The sequence below is a fragment of the Salvia splendens genome, chromosome 19, assembly GCF_004379255.2.
Source record: "Salvia splendens isolate huo1 chromosome 19, SspV2, whole genome shotgun sequence".
In the NCBI taxonomy this organism is placed as follows: Eukaryota; Viridiplantae; Streptophyta; class Magnoliopsida; order Lamiales; family Lamiaceae; genus Salvia; species Salvia splendens.
This window is the reverse complement of record NC_056050.1, coordinates 19,445,737-19,461,538: the sequence shown is the minus strand read 5'-3', so window position 1 is coordinate 19,461,538 and position 15,802 is coordinate 19,445,737. Positions and strand designations below refer to the sequence as shown.

The following is a 15,802-nucleotide window of genomic DNA, read 5'->3' as shown; positions in this document are numbered from 1 at the left end:
TGTAATTGTAATTAGAGATACTCGATTAAATTATGCTTTGTTGTTCTTAAAATAATGTATGTGGTTGATTCAAAGAGAAAAATATTTTTAAATAGAGTTATTTGTCGTAAATACACTAACTTTCAGAATTTTCTCATATTTCCAGTGAACTTTATTTTTTTGAATACAAACACACAAACTTTGAATTTTTCTCATTTTTCCCCAAACAAAAAATCAAATCCAATGTGGCAAATTAAAATCTAGGAGACAATCAAAATAATTACTTACTACTACATTTTAATTTGATTAATTAAAAAACCACATCATGAACCTCCCCATCACTTATATCCAAGCCCCTTGACCTAGCGGTAAAGGGTGCTGGATACCGCGTCCATCCTGGAGGTCTCGAGTTCGAACCCTGGGTGGCGTAATTTGTCTTTCCTCCTTGTTATAGGAGTTGATTTGTAATTTCCTCCTTCATATATATGATATAAATATATGAAGTTAATTTAAAAAAAAAAAAAAAAAAAAAACCTCCCCATCACTTATTTCTTTTCTCTCTCCCAAATTCATTCCTCCTACTAGTAGTGATATTATTTCAACCATTTATACTAAACTCAAACTTAAAAGAATATTCTAAATTCATTCCTCCTACTAGTAGTGATATTACTTCATCCATTTATACTAAACTCAAACTTAAAAGAATATTCTCTATTTTACTTTATATACTCACAAAATTTGAAAAGGAGTTTTATAAATTAATGTGAATTAATAAACAATTTAATGTGCAGAAATAATAAAAACTATATACGCCATAATATGAATTTAATTAAAAATAAAATAGTAGTATATTATTAAATTACTACTTAAACCATATTATAGTGATGTGATGATAATGTCAAAAAATTATTTTATACGTATTCGTTAAAATGATCAATTCCACTAGGCTGGTGCACGTGTAAAGTGTGAGAGAAGTGAATGAAATGAATTGGGTAAATTGATACTCCAATATAACTCACAGAATAACTATCAAACATTACAAATTCAAATCTGCAATACCATTCCGCTTTATATAGAGCATAATCAGGCATCTACTAACAAATTGCCAACTATTTTGGACGAATGAAAAAGAAAAATATCCCTATTTTTATAAGACTAAAAGAGTTATAAATGACATGCTAGATAAATTCATCAATCACTCACATAGGAATTCAAAAAGTAAACTATGATATTAATTCAAAATGTAAACTATGACGTTCCAATTCAATAAAAATTCACCATGGTATTTAAGACACCAAAATTTTGAGGTGCGCCATTAGACTATTGAGAAAATTTAACCAGCAGTACATTAGCTTCGTCAATTTATCAAACAAAAGAAAATTACGAGTTAGCAGAACGGTTAAAAGACCCAGATCCTTTTCTTCTCCTCCGGCGCTTCTGCCTAATTCTCCAGAAACTCCAGAGCACGAGAAAGCCTGAAAACAGCAATGGTTCGATAGATAAACTATGCAAGATATCCAAGATTTCCCACACAATAAACTTAGTCAATATGGTCTCTTACCAGAACCTGCAACGATAGCAGGTAAAAGCCAGTGACTGGCAACTAATTCTGGAAAATCAAGCTGCTGTAATGGAATTAGATAATAACGTTAGCCCTTGAAAATACAAACAAGTGCTAATATGAAAGGCAGCTATGATCAAACAATCTCATTCTTACGTCATCTCCATACAAGTAGCCGAGGTAAGAGTTCCCCAAGGAGTTACCATCTTTGTCTACTGATTTGATTTTCTTAAATGGAACCTCTGAAGTAGAGTTCGAACCTTGACCCAAATCAACAGCTGCATAGCCAGGCAATCTGTGGTTTCTGCCCCTCACATGTAAATCATAACCCTTCGTTGCCCAAACTTCAAACCTCGAGTCACTCCTGCAGATCAACTCCTTATCGACAACTTGAGAGTAGGTAGAGAAATTTACATCTGTTCTTCGGGAAGGTAGTTGATTATCATCCAGTTGCAATGCCTTATCTTGTCTACTCGAATCTGAGAAAAGCACTGGATCTCTAATATTACTTGCAGTAAAATCTAATATTTTCTTCAGAAGCCAATAACAATTTGTAACCATGTGGCTGCTGTCCAAACAGTTGGAATCTCCATAGACTGCGATTCGTCCTTCTTCACCAACCTCTACAAGACCAAGAATAGGGGAGTCGGCCTGCATTGATAGGAATCATAGTTAAAGACTTAAAGTATCATAGTTATATAGTATTACGAATTTACGCATAAATCATGTAAAGCAAAAATAGCAAAAGTAATATTGGACTTTCTATGGGAGAGTAAAATATCTGAGCAGAGATTGAGACACCACAGACAAGGGACGAGTCACCCAATCTCATATCCATGACAATAGATCAAGTCACAGAAAACCCAGAGAACCAATCCGAAGAAAACAAACAGTGTTTGAGAAGCTCAGATTTTATAATAACTCATGATTGCTAGAAAATAACCAATACAAATATTGGCGCACATAAAGAAAGCTCATGAAGAAAGGAAAATTCTCAAATCAATATATAGAACATAAAACATAAGAGTTCCTTGTTACCACACAATTCCCTTTAACCTAATTTTGTTAATTATTTTTGTATAGGTCAACAGGTAATATTGTAGTTTGTAGTACAACAGAACTCACCTTGCTCATACCGGATAATAGGACATTTTGAGTAGCACCACTTTCTGAGCTATCCAAGAAAGGGAAACGATGCAAGTAACCACCTTTTGGGAATTTCACAACATCAGTTCCGGATGCATATCGACTCTGCTCCCCGTTAATGACAAAATCACCGTTTAGGATCTTGTCTCCAAAAGCTATTCCAAATGGAGACAAAAGATCATTCAGAGCAGGAACATTGGCACCTCCGGTGACAGGAGTCCACCAGCTTCTCGTATTATCATCGAAAAACTTCATTTTCATCATAGAGTCCACGTTGTACCAATCAGCAAAAACTACAAGACCTAGACCATTAATCATGATATCGTCTTTCAGTTTTTTAATTTCTTCAGCAAAATACTCGTCTTCAAGATCTACCAACAGAAGTGTCCCATATCGGTTAGCATCAAAACAAGTAAAAGGAGAACCAAGAGTTTCAACATAATATCCAGCATCCCTTAACATGTTAAACATAATGTGGAAGTTTGTATGCAAGTGGTCTCCATGCCAGTCGAGGATATCATTTCTAACATCCAAGGAATCTCTTGGAATATAACCAGGTGGGTATTTGATACTATGAAATTGGTCCCATAAAACTCTCTGTGATCTTTGAGGTGTGGGAACAACCTTTAGTTTCAGACGAAGGATGCAGGCACTTTTTCGAGGAGCAATATCACCTTGGCCTGGGGGGCTGCAAACATTTACAGTTACATTACCTTCTATTTCACCAGAAAAATGCACCCCTTCCTCTTTGATTTGCATGTGAAGTGCCAGATAACCAGTCCATGGCCAAATAACATCTGAATAGGTAAACTGAATGCTGAGAAGGTTACCTTCCTCACTATCAGGAAGCCACATTGGTGGACCATCAACATAACCAATCACACCCATTCCATTCAAGATAGTAACATTAAAAATGACAGGCATTGCCCCTGCATACAACGGTTGACGGCAAAAAGGCCACGAGTAGGGGCAATCCATATAGTCGAGGACACTGGGAAATATGCTTGCTCGAGGTTTATAGCTTTTCAAAATTTGATAAGATTCCAATCTGACATAATCCAATACAAGAATCAGTAACTGTTATTAAAGTGCACCTTATACGGAATAACTCAAGAGTACTCACAGATCAACCCTGCCTGCTCCTTGCTCATACATGTTTGGACCAGAGAGCTTTGAAGCACCTTCAACAAGTGCTTGTTTCATACTGCCTGGATTTAGGATCTCTTTTCTCTTGCTTTCAGGAATAATGCTAACAAGAAGGCAAACGATTCCAGCAACCACAGGACTTGCCACACTGGTGCCTGACAAGCTTTTACAACCTGTACTAATCTTGGAACCCATAATCTCACGTCCATAAGCAACAACATCAGGCTTCACACGACCATACCTGTAAGAGAAACAATTATGGTACCCAGCAAAAATAAACGCACTTGAAATAAGCAGGTCCACAACCACTATGCAAATAGCAGACTCTTTGTTAAGATCCAAGGTACTCTCTCATCAGTCATCAGACAATTTAGAAATAAGAGTATAAAATTATGTGTAAAGATTTGTGCAGTTTTTTTCATCTTGGTATCTATTGCCTATTGGTACTCACACATTTCTCTCTCAACCTATTAGTCATTAAGATTTCACCACATCACCACTAGCATAAGTACAGAACTGACAACTCAAGAGCCAATCTGAAAGGGTAATCTAGCCTAGACTTCCAAGGATGAGACTTCTCTGTCTTCCTATTACATAAAGAATATCGTCCTTCACAAAAGATACAAAAAGAGTGGGATGAAGCAGTTTAAAACGACTGTCATGTTGAAATTAATTCCCCAACTACTCCATAAACAATAAGCTCAGTTTTAAAGTGAAGCTACAGCTCCATCACTAATGAAAAATAACAGCATTCTGAAGTTCATAACATGTCAGCTAACAATTACCTAAAAATAACAGCATTCTGATATAAGCTCAGTTTAAAATGATATCAACCATTCATTCAAATTACCTAACATTAACATGTCAGCTAATTGTCTTGCAACCAAGGGGAAATAAACAGGAGAAGCAAAGATCGGCATATACAGATAAATATTAGTTATGGTTTACAGTACCCATGAGGAATCTCCCAAGTGCTCATGCCACGTGATGAAAAAGATGCTATGTGATCACTGTAATCAATGCCGCCAACACCAATAACATCACTTTGATCTGCAGGATTGTTCAGAGTTCCATAAAGTGGTCCGTCATTTCCAATCGCTGATACCATAATAATATTGTTTGCTGTAATTTCCCAGACCTAGCAAAAATGGGTGCATAGAAGAATGTTGCATTTTTAGGATGACTGTGTCTAAGTTTGTGATAAACTGTAATCATGGTAAGATTGAGTTGAGAAATCAAATGGATTTCCTTAACAAGAAACATATTTGCATGGAAAGAGAAAATTAGAGTTTCACGCAATGCATCAGCAAATCCAAAAATATTTGACACCATAGAGCACAAATTAACTCCTATACTTGATAATGTTACTAGAATTTTAGATCATGCAGTCTAACCCTATATGTTTTGAAAATTACACTAATACAAATAAAATGTCGAGCAATTAATACTGTGAAAACTCAGAACCTCAACTGATGTTTGTCCACACATGTTTACTCGTTGATGACTTGATTCTGACTAACAAACCTTCAATCAACATTTAGGGTTGAATACCTAATGCAATCTACCTCCAGTCAGAGATTTATAAGTGAGGGGTATCAAATTCTTGAGTTCCCTTCCTCAGTAGTAATAGCCATAATTTAAAGAAGGGGTGCAGTTTCTTGGCTAGAACTAGAAGTAAAGAGGCATTGTCGGCAAGACGTAGGGACTAAGGGCACAATTTAGTAGTTCAATAATTAGAAAACCAAAGGAAGGGGAAACGATAAAATGGAAAGGCAACATGTTTAAAGTTAATTATGGTCAAATGAAGTAATGAAACAATCTGTATACCTTCTCAACAAATGGGAGGTCCAGATAATCAGGTCCACCAATGCTCAAATTCAAAACATCCATCTTGGTTGCAATAGCATAATTGAATGCATCAAGAAACCATGATGTGTAAGAAACCTGCAATAAGCTGAGAAGAAGTTTCTCATAAACTTACTAAACCAGACAAGTAATATGTGTAGGAGATTGCCACTGCCTTATCACATGATCTACATTGGCCAATATATATGCTTTTTTTAAAACATTGAACAGCCTTGTTTTGGATCGTTGACTTAATGTTGCACATTAGCACTCACATTAGCCTACTTTAGTATTAGCATGTAATCATCGCATAAATATTAAATAATGATGATATATTCACAAAATAATCATTTGTGCACTAAGAGTACTCACTGTTATGTATACAAGAAATTATAGCCAAGCCAAAAGAACATTTACTCTAATTGGGCTTATCAATTACTCCTAGTACTATTGGCCTCAACTAGGAATTAGTATGTACTATAAGAATTATATTAGTATATGATATATATATATATATATACAACAATAAGTTTTACCTGTGCATCAGTAAACACCCTAAAAGCATAGATCTCAGTGTCTGGGGCAAAACCAAGACACTCTTCATCCTGACCCGCAATAACGCCAGCCACAAATGTACCATGCCCAAGATTGTCATTTAGTGTATCTTCATTGGTCCAATTTGTGCGCTCCTGATAATAGAAAATTTTACCAGAAGACAAAGGCAAAAAAGAACAGACCACTGACAAAGATATTCCTATCAGCCATAAATTCACCTTGATATTACGAAAATGTGGATGATTTGCACGGATCCCAGTATCAAAAATAGCCATCTTCACTTTAGCTCCAGTATAACCCTTCGACCAGAGAGCATCTGCTCCAAACAAGGAGGTAACCTGAGATTTCTGCAACAAGAGAGGAAAACTATGACGAAAAATAAGTTCACAGTGAAAGCCCCGACATGCATCATGCATGTTAGTCCAAGAGAGCAGAAACAATCTGCAATATTACTGCTCACAATCCACATAAAACTAAACATAGGCTAAACCTATACAGGCAACAAATTTTATGAACTCTTTAAGCAAGAAAATCTAACCGCCAATCAATAGTGTCTGCCCCTCCACACACACAAATAGTAATGCAGTAAATGACCTATATAATTGTACAAATTTAAGTAAATCATACTTTCTTATAGAAGCCTATGGGTTATGATCTCAATGACAGAAAAAGAACTCTACAGAGCTGTAAGCGTTTAAGATGTTGCTAGTTTGAATGATCTTTCTTCCTTTCTTCAATTTTACGGATTGAATGTATTCTGGAATTTCAATTTCAAGATCAATAGCAGGATGATAGATTGGATTGTACCTCAACATATAATTTTGCTTACAGGTATGAAAAATAAAATTGATTCGTAATGTTCTTCCACTCAAACCAAACCCCTAATTATTCAATTTAAATCACAAGTAACAACTAAGAAACAAGAAAAGGCAAGGGCGACCTGCATCATCAGACTCCTCCTCCAGCTAGCATTTGCCGGGGCGGAATTCTCCCGCTCGGTAAACGACATGGAAGTGAAAATCTTACCGGGCCTCTTCTTCTTCCCATCCACAAAGGCGCCAGCGCCACTTTCCTCATGAGCACTGAGAACCACCCTTTGGTAGCTCAAATCCAAGGAAACATCCTTCACCAGCTCCAATTTCCCAAATTCCCCAATCAAAAAGTCCCGGCGGCGATCCTCGATCGTGACGAGGGCAAAATCCGTGGGGAAGCTCGCCGCTGGGTTGCGGCGCTCCACCCATTTCCAGCCGCTGCATTTGACATGGCGCTCGAGATAAGCCCTAAGTTCGTGAGCGTTGTTGTATTGGATGAATCGGATGATGTGGTTGGTGGCGGTTGAATTTGGCGGTGGGGTGAGTGAGGGAGTGGAAATTGGGTTGCGATTGGGGAAACGGTAGGCATGGTAGGAAAGCAGGATTACAATGAAGGAGGTTAGGGCGGTGAGGCGGCGGCTCATGGCGGTGGAACCCGCATGGGGAAATTGATGATTCGACGGAAAATTAACAGAATTGAAGCAAGAGTCTTCTAATTGATTGCAAAATCTGTGAAGAAAGTGTGTAAAAACTAAAAATCGAGGTGATACAAAAGTTTTGACTACAGGCAGCCAGTGTTGGACACTTGTTTGAGTTTCCCTTTATGCGTGTATAATCTAGATTCTAGACTAATTAATGTTCGACACAACAGATTTTGAGCTCGAGCCCATTATAATATTAGAGCATCAGCAATAGCAGACGTCCACGCGGAATTCTCACCGGTGTGCAGGAATTCCGTGGCGGACATCTGCCATTGCGCGTCCCAGGCATGGATACAGAATTCCGTGAAGGAATTCGCAGTTCCGCGGAATTCCGCGATGAATTCTGTGCGGACGTCTGCCATTGCGTCGACGCCCGCAGAATTCCGCTTTTTTTCATTAAATATTCTTTTCTGTTCCTATATATACATCCGGTTGAACTTCATTTCATTTGCACCACTTGTATTAACAAGTTTCTCTCTCTTTAAAAATACATTTCTTTCGAATCAACAATGGAGCACCACGACAGCGATTCCCCCGCTTCGAGCGAGTCACCGGCACCCCATTTTCCCATCGGCGGGAGTACGTCGATGTCCGCTGCGATGCCTCAAATGCCGGGGAATGGGATGATGCACTAGTCTCAAATGCCACCGGGAATGATGCCCGGGTACTACAACATGTATCCGCAGTGGTATGGGATGATGCCCCAGATGCCCGGGGCGAGGCCGGGGATGATGCCCCAGATGCCGGGGATGATGCCCCAGATGCATGGGTCGCCTGTCGCTGCGGGGGGAGTAGGCAGGGGGTCCTCCAATCGGTGGCGCCGAAGGCGAGAGGACTGGCGACGAGGAATCCGAGGAGTGAGAAGTCGGTTTTCATTTTTATAATAATGTACTTTTTTTAGTAATTATGTACTTCCTCCGTCCGCCATTAGGAGTCCTGGTCACTTTTGCACACTCATTTTAAAAAAATGATAATAAATATTTAAAGTGGAGAAATGACAAACTAAGTGAGAGAATAATGTTGAGAAGAGTCTCCTTAACATTATTTTCTCTCTTACTTTACCATTTGTCCACTTTAACTATTTATTATCATTTTTATAAAACGAGTGCGCAAAAGTGACCGGGACTCCTAATGGCGGACGGAGGGAGTATTTTTTTTAATGAAGTATGGTTTTTTTAAAATAAAGTGGTTGCATTTTCTCCGGATTCGCGTCGAAATTTTAATTCCGTTAATTGTTTAATTCTGGAAATTGTCTAATTTGTGAATTTGTGAATTTTTTTTAATGTGGGAATTCCATCGGGAATTCCGCAGGGAATTCCGCTACTGTGCAGTGGGAATTTCGTATGACGTGGCAGGGCAGTGGGAAGTCCGTATGACGTGGCAGGAGATGTTTTTGGGAATTCCGCCCCACTGCTGATGCTCTTAGAGCATTCATAGTCCCATGCATCGTCCGCCCGTATCGTTCGCCCACTTTTGTCACTAGGTGGGCGGATGATGCTCCGGACCATAGTCATGTCGTTAACATAGTCTGTGGACTTAAGGGCAGATAAGAGAGAGAGAGAGAAAAAGTAGTGGAAATTGTGTAGTGGATGGTGGGACGCATAAAATAAAAAGAGAATGAGAAAAAGGTTGTCATAAATGGATATGGACTATTTCAATGGGACTGATGAAAAAGAAAATATGGTTTATTTCTATGGGACGGAGGGAGTATAAAATCAATGTATATAAGTCCAATCAGAGGCGGATGTACGTGGAGTCATGGATTCCATGTAAGGATGTCAATGCAGCTCGTAACTCGTAGACTGGCCTGAATAGTCCACCAAATTTTTAGAATTAAGGTTGAAAATTTGTAGTTTGATAAAATTATAACCTGATAAACTCGTAACCCGTTAGGGTCAGACCCGAAAACTCGAAAAATATTAAAATAATTTGTTTGACTACTAATTCGTCGCTTCATTGATTATTTTAATAATATTGATAACTAGAAAAAATAACTTTCAATTTTATATTAAATATACATTAAGTTTTTATTAATATATTATTATAGACAAACAAATTAGAAATTTCAAATTCACTAAAAAAATATTTAAATTTCTAAAACATGTTTTAAAGTTTCTTGAAATATGTTTATGTTTTATCTTACACAAATATCAAATATTAATATTTAATTATATTTATGCTTGAGTTTAAGCATATATCTCAAATTTATCATAATTTTACATTGAGGGGACATATTTTTAGGTCCATGAACTTTGCCAAAGTATCATTTTAGGTCCGTGAACTTTGAAAATATCATTTTAGGTCCGTCAACTATAAGTTAATATCATTTGAAGTATTTTAAACTTTTTTCTGACGAAAATGCCCTTAAGGCCTTCAAAGGATAATTTTGACAATTCCTTCACTGCTGCATCTTTGCGTCAGAGACGTCACTTCCTAGTACCACTGGAAAAATGAGCACCCACCATTCTTTCCTTTCTTCTCACAAACAAAATATAACATTCCATGCGAATGCCTCCTTGAATCTGCGGTGATTTTAAGGGTTGCCCGTTCACGGCACAAACAATTAACATATTTAAAGCGTAACCAGTGACATCTATTTGTAGACATGTAGAAATTTTAGAAGATATTCCGAATTAGAGAAAAAAAGAGGAGGAGAAGGAATGAGGGAAAATGTGAGAAAGAAAGAGACATGGATGAATTATTTGAGTAAATAGAGGAAATAACTCCCTCTCTTCTTTATCGGTATGACAAAGTGCATAAGTATGTCAAAGCACTTAAAAGGCTGATCTTATTGTAGCAGCGTCAGACCACCCATCAAACTAAATTGACATAATTGCCCCTCAAGGCATTGAGGGCATATTTGGCAAAAAAATCTTGAAAATATTAAAAAGTACCTAAAATGATATTAACTTGTAGTTTGTTTTTTTTCAACGCGAATAATAAAATTGATAAAAATTGTAATCGCACAAAACGGCTCCGTGAACGAACGGTGGATATCGATCCACAGGTTCCTATCAGGATGCGAAAGAGTTTGATATTGGTTCAATCATAACATCGCCGGTCATAGCCGTTGCTACGGGCGACGTGGGATATTAACTTGTAGTTGACGAACCTAAAATGATATTTTGGCAAAGTTCGTGGACCTAAAAAGATGTTCCCTCTTTTACATTTTATAAATATAACTATTTTTCATCATTATTTATTAGATTGATCGTATGTTAATTTTATCGGTAGCAACCTGATTAACCCGCTGGGCTAGCCCAAAACATGAGCTTTTAGTGTTAGGGTTGAACTTTTATAACCCAAAAAAATACAACCCGATTAACCCTCTGGGCTTACCCGAAACATGAGCTTTTAGTGTTAGGGTTGAACTTTTATAACCCGAAAAAAATACAACCTGATTAGCCCGCACCTGATTGACCTGCAACCGAGTAGTGTTGGCACAAAACCGGTTGGGCCGACCCAATCAAACATCCATGGGACCCCCAACAATTTGAATTATTCCTACATACTCTATATGTCATACAATAAGAGACACATTTTTCTATTTCGGTCTGTCCCACAATAAGAGTCACATTTCACTTTTACCATAAATGTTAAGTATGTTTCACATTCCACTAACTCACTTCACTCACATTTTATTATAAAACAACATAAAAAAGTGAGCCACATATTCTACTAACTTTTTCTACCCACTATTCTTTACATTTCTAAACACGTTCACATATAAAATGCGATTTCAACTGTAGGACGAATGAGCATCCACAATATCGGACGTCCTGACAGACGTCCGACCGGCGAGCGGCTCGTCCGTCGGTGATGTCCACTATTGCGACGACGTCCCGGACGGACGAGAGGTCGTCCGCAGTCATGCGCGGACGTCCGTCGTCTCGTCCGCTATTGTGGTGACTCGACGGACATCCCGGCGGACATAAGCAATTTTTAATTTTTTTTCAAAACTCTACATATACGGCTCGTTTGTGGTGTGAGGATTGTATTGCTGATGTCATGTATGCATGTATTATCATGCACAACATGATTTTCGAAAATCAAGGTCCAGAACTGACTAATTGGGTCAATGATGATGCTGATGATGCTGGTCCAAGCCACGGTGTGGCCACCGCCAATGTACGAATAGGGATACCTCATGGGGAAGCCGATCGGGTCCATGCATTTGCCGATCTTCGACAACAAGAAGCCCATATTCGACTCCAGAAAGATACTTCCTCCGCCCCCGGTTGGGATAAACTAATAAAAAATGCATAGAAAGTAAGTAAAAAAGTGTTAAAAGTGAGTCACAACTTCCACTACAACATTTATTTATTACACATTCAATTAAAAGTGGGTCCCAACATGCACTACAACTTTTATTTATTACACACTCATACACTTTCTTAAAACATGTGCCCGAGTCAACAGGGACTCCTAAAGCGGGACAGGGGGAGTATAATTGAAGAGTTATGAGCGCGGAGGAGTGCACGTTGATATTTATTATAATGTAATTTGTTTAAATCGTTGTTTTATTTTTTGAATTGTACTATTTTAATTTTTTTTATTTAATAAAATTATTATTGCACTTTTTCCGTCCGTATTCGTGTCGAAATTTTAATTTCGTAATTGCGTATTTGTGAATTTGTGAATTTTTATTATTGTGCTAGGCTATTGGGATGTCCTAGTGCTTGTCCGCTATTGGGCAGTGGGATGTCCTAGTAATGTGGCAGTGCAATGGGATATCCTAGTGACATGACATGAGGTATTTTTGGATGTCCTTGGGGGCTATTGGGATGTCCACACTATTGTGGATGCTCTAACTTGTACTCCCTCCGTCCCAAGTTACTTGAGTCGTATTCCTTTTTGGGTTGTCCCAAGTTACTTGAGTCATTTTTCTTTTTGACTAAAAACAAAACATCTAATCACCTATACTTTATTCTTTCGTTTACTTTACTCTCTCTTTTTTCTCTTACTTTATTATCTCTACTTTATTTAACTAACTAAACACAACTTTTTTAAATCTCGTGCCGTAAAGAAACGCCTCAAGTAGCGTAAAATGGAGGGAGTATATTCATATCTTTTATGCTTTCAACTCAGTTGGTCAATCAGTACTCCAAATTCCTAGCCTCAGGGTTTGATTCCTCCCAGCCAAATACTCATTCTTTTACATGTTTTCCTTCTCCTTGAATCTTTATGTTATTTTTATTATTTTTCTACTTTTACTTTTCCACTGCTATTATCCAAAAAAAATATTTTTTATGCTTTATTAATGAACTTATCTCAAAATTTATTCAGAATTGATAATATTAAATGTATAAATATATAAAATTATTGTAAAACTTTTTAAGATTTTGTTAAAAAATAATTCATTATTAATTTTTTTTTTATCATTTATAATAAATTTTATTGTTGTTTATTATGAAGATGTATAGTTATTAATTTATGAAGATATATAGTTATAATGTCATTTCTTTATCATCTATATTGAATTGTCGGCTCTCCATGCTACTTTTAATGAGTTATTCAAATATACTTTACAATTATAACAGTAAATTGAAGTCTCCAACATCAAAATCCATTGTCCACCGTTGAGTCAAATAATACTATATAGATAATGTATATAATAAAACTAATGTATAGATTAAATTAATACTATATGGAGTATAAAATAAATAAAACTAAAATGACACTGCCCATTAAATGGGCCGTCTAACTTGCCAAATTAATAAGTTGTTACTGGACTTTCTCCTATTAAAAGGAAAGGATATTGGCCTTAATATTATGAAACTTTTAAAAAAGGTTGGGTTTTTTTTACGAATTTTAAAATTGGTAAATAATATCACGAACTTTATCCAAGTTTATTATTTTTCACCGGCGAAAAAATTATGCAAATAATATCATGATACAGATTTTTTTTCCTAATTTCTCGACAACAACTTCGAGAGCTTCTAGTTTTTCAATCTTTGAAGATAATTTTTCTTGAAGTACATCATCCAAAATTGCTCTTCTATCCATTAATATAGCCAGATTTTTTTCGTTGGTGGGAAATAACAAACTCGAGTAAAGTTCGTGATATTATTTGTCAGTTTTAAAGTTCGTGATATTATTTGCCAATTTTAAAGTTCGTGGAAAAAAATCCAACTTTTTGAAAGCTTCATGATATTAGGGGCCAATATCCCTAAAAGGAATAATGGGCCCTCTAACTTGCGAAGATAATACTGTTAGAGTTTGTATACTAGAAATGACCTTTCGAGTGATTGAATAATGTAAAACTCTATATTCTATTTTCAATTGATGCAACAGATTATTTTTGTCATAATATTGTTATGTTTTACATTTAATGGGTGTTTATTGCATATTTAAATGTATGAGCAACGTAACAAAGTCTAAGTCTTTGTTTTAGTAGGCCGGTTGTGGGCATCGTCCACTTTAAGGTAACACGGTAAGTTCTGAACAAAGAAAAATAAGAATTTCACAACCTAGATAGGCATAGACTACCTATCGTGAAAGGTTGCAATGTCAGTCCGCATATTTCTAAATTTTACTGAAATAAGATGACGTTGGTGTGGTATAGCACTGAATCGGATCTAACAGCAAGACGAGTCTTTATGCTATCTACTGAAGACAGGGTCTTGATAATTAATTTCTTAATCAATGTACGTTAGCATTGAGCATACGGTATTGATTATGCACTACTTTGACTTACCAAATGGTGCGGGTTCGCAACCCAAGAATCCTGGTATATTGGGTAGTGGTGATTAATATCTAGCGGTGCTAGGATTGCTATTATATTGAATCGTGCGCGAGGTGAGTCTCGTGTGATAACGTCCACAAGACGAGCTCGAAACAAGGTTTTCCTATTCGGAACCTAGCTAGTTGGAGTTTGATTACTCTATGAATAATAAATAAGCGTTTCTTGCTAAGTCCACTCTTGGAGTTAATAATATGTTAATTAATTAAGTCCATAGCAGACATTAATTAATTATTGCACGTTTCTATCTTAAGCACGGGAAATGAACGACAAACAAATGGAAACCCGGAATACTTGTAATTTCGGATTTGGATGGGCAGTGCAATATTACTTCTGTAGTGGATGCTCGTAATATTCCAATATAAGCTTATATTAAATTATGGGTTCAATTTAATTAGTAAGAAGCTAATTGGGGAGGCCATATCCAAATTCTTCCATAGATCTCTGACTGGGCCCAATATGTGACTTAATATAAATAGGGAATAAAGGAGACAGAAATACACATTATTTTCTCCAAAATTTTCGTCCCCCTCTCTGTCTTGAAGAGGGACGATTTTCAGCTCTCCTCCGTGAACAGTTTCTGTCTTCTTTATTCAAGTCCTAGTATTATGGTGAGATGAGCCCACACTGATACCAGTTTACAGTCCGGGAACCAGTCAGAAGATCCGTGGTTTAGTACTCAAGATCTTCACGTGGAGAATGGGCTAGCTATCTTCGATTCTTTGGAGAATCAACGAGGTAAATTGGCTAACTCATCAGTAAGCATGTTTTAGGTGTTAATTGCGCTAAAGCATGTTTGAATTCAAGTTCTGAGCATGATACATGTGAGAATTACGCGAATAGATTTTGTCTAAATAATCTGCTAAATAGATCAGAATTATGTGATCCATTCCATGCACACTTTCCGCTGCTAGCCCCTTCAAATACTTCCTCCATCCCCAAAGAATATGCACTTTGGGTTTGGCACGTTTTAATGTAAAATTGGTAAAGTAAGAGAGAGGTAGAGAGAAAAAATAATTAAAATATTGTTAGTGGAGAATGAGTCTCACCTCAACAGAGAGAAAAGACTTTCTAAAATTAGAAAGTGCATATTATTATGGGACGGATTAAAAATGAAAGAGTGCATATTTTTATGGGACGGATGGAGTAAGTTATTATTGAACTTTCTCCTATTAAAAGGAACCCTCCTTTACAGGAATACCAAAAAGAAGAAAAGGAAATTGATACGACGTAAGTCGTACCGGAGAGTAGGATCAGCAGCGAGGGACGCTCGAAGATCAAATTCTGCGTGCATAGGTCTCCTCCATCAGACAGT

The 15,802-nt window shown here is 36.9% G+C and overlaps 1 protein-coding gene and 1 non-coding gene across 2 annotated transcripts; both read right to left on the bottom strand.

Annotated features, from left to right (window-relative positions):
* Positions 1 to 1,189: 1,189 nt before the first annotated feature.
* Positions 1,190 to 7,880, bottom strand: LOC121779821 (subtilisin-like protease SBT6.1). Its single transcript, XM_042177264.1, has 10 exons — positions 7,173 to 7,880; positions 6,451 to 6,579; positions 6,214 to 6,366; positions 5,660 to 5,776; positions 4,786 to 4,970; positions 3,810 to 4,073; positions 2,666 to 3,734; positions 1,697 to 2,191; positions 1,541 to 1,604; positions 1,190 to 1,454 (listed from the first exon to the last, which is right to left on the bottom strand). Exons 1-10 carry the CDS (start codon positions 7,686 to 7,688, stop codon positions 1,360 to 1,362), a joined length of 3,087 nt encoding a protein of 1,028 aa, XP_042033198.1. The 5' UTR covers positions 7,689 to 7,880; the 3' UTR covers positions 1,190 to 1,359.
* A 2,818-nt stretch (positions 7,881 to 10,698) lies between these two features.
* Positions 10,699 to 10,843, bottom strand: LOC121780504. The gene has a single exon (XR_006046045.1). It is a non-coding gene; the product is annotated as a small nucleolar RNA snoR2/U65 (small nucleolar RNA).
* Positions 10,844 to 15,802: the final 4,959 nt, after the last annotated feature.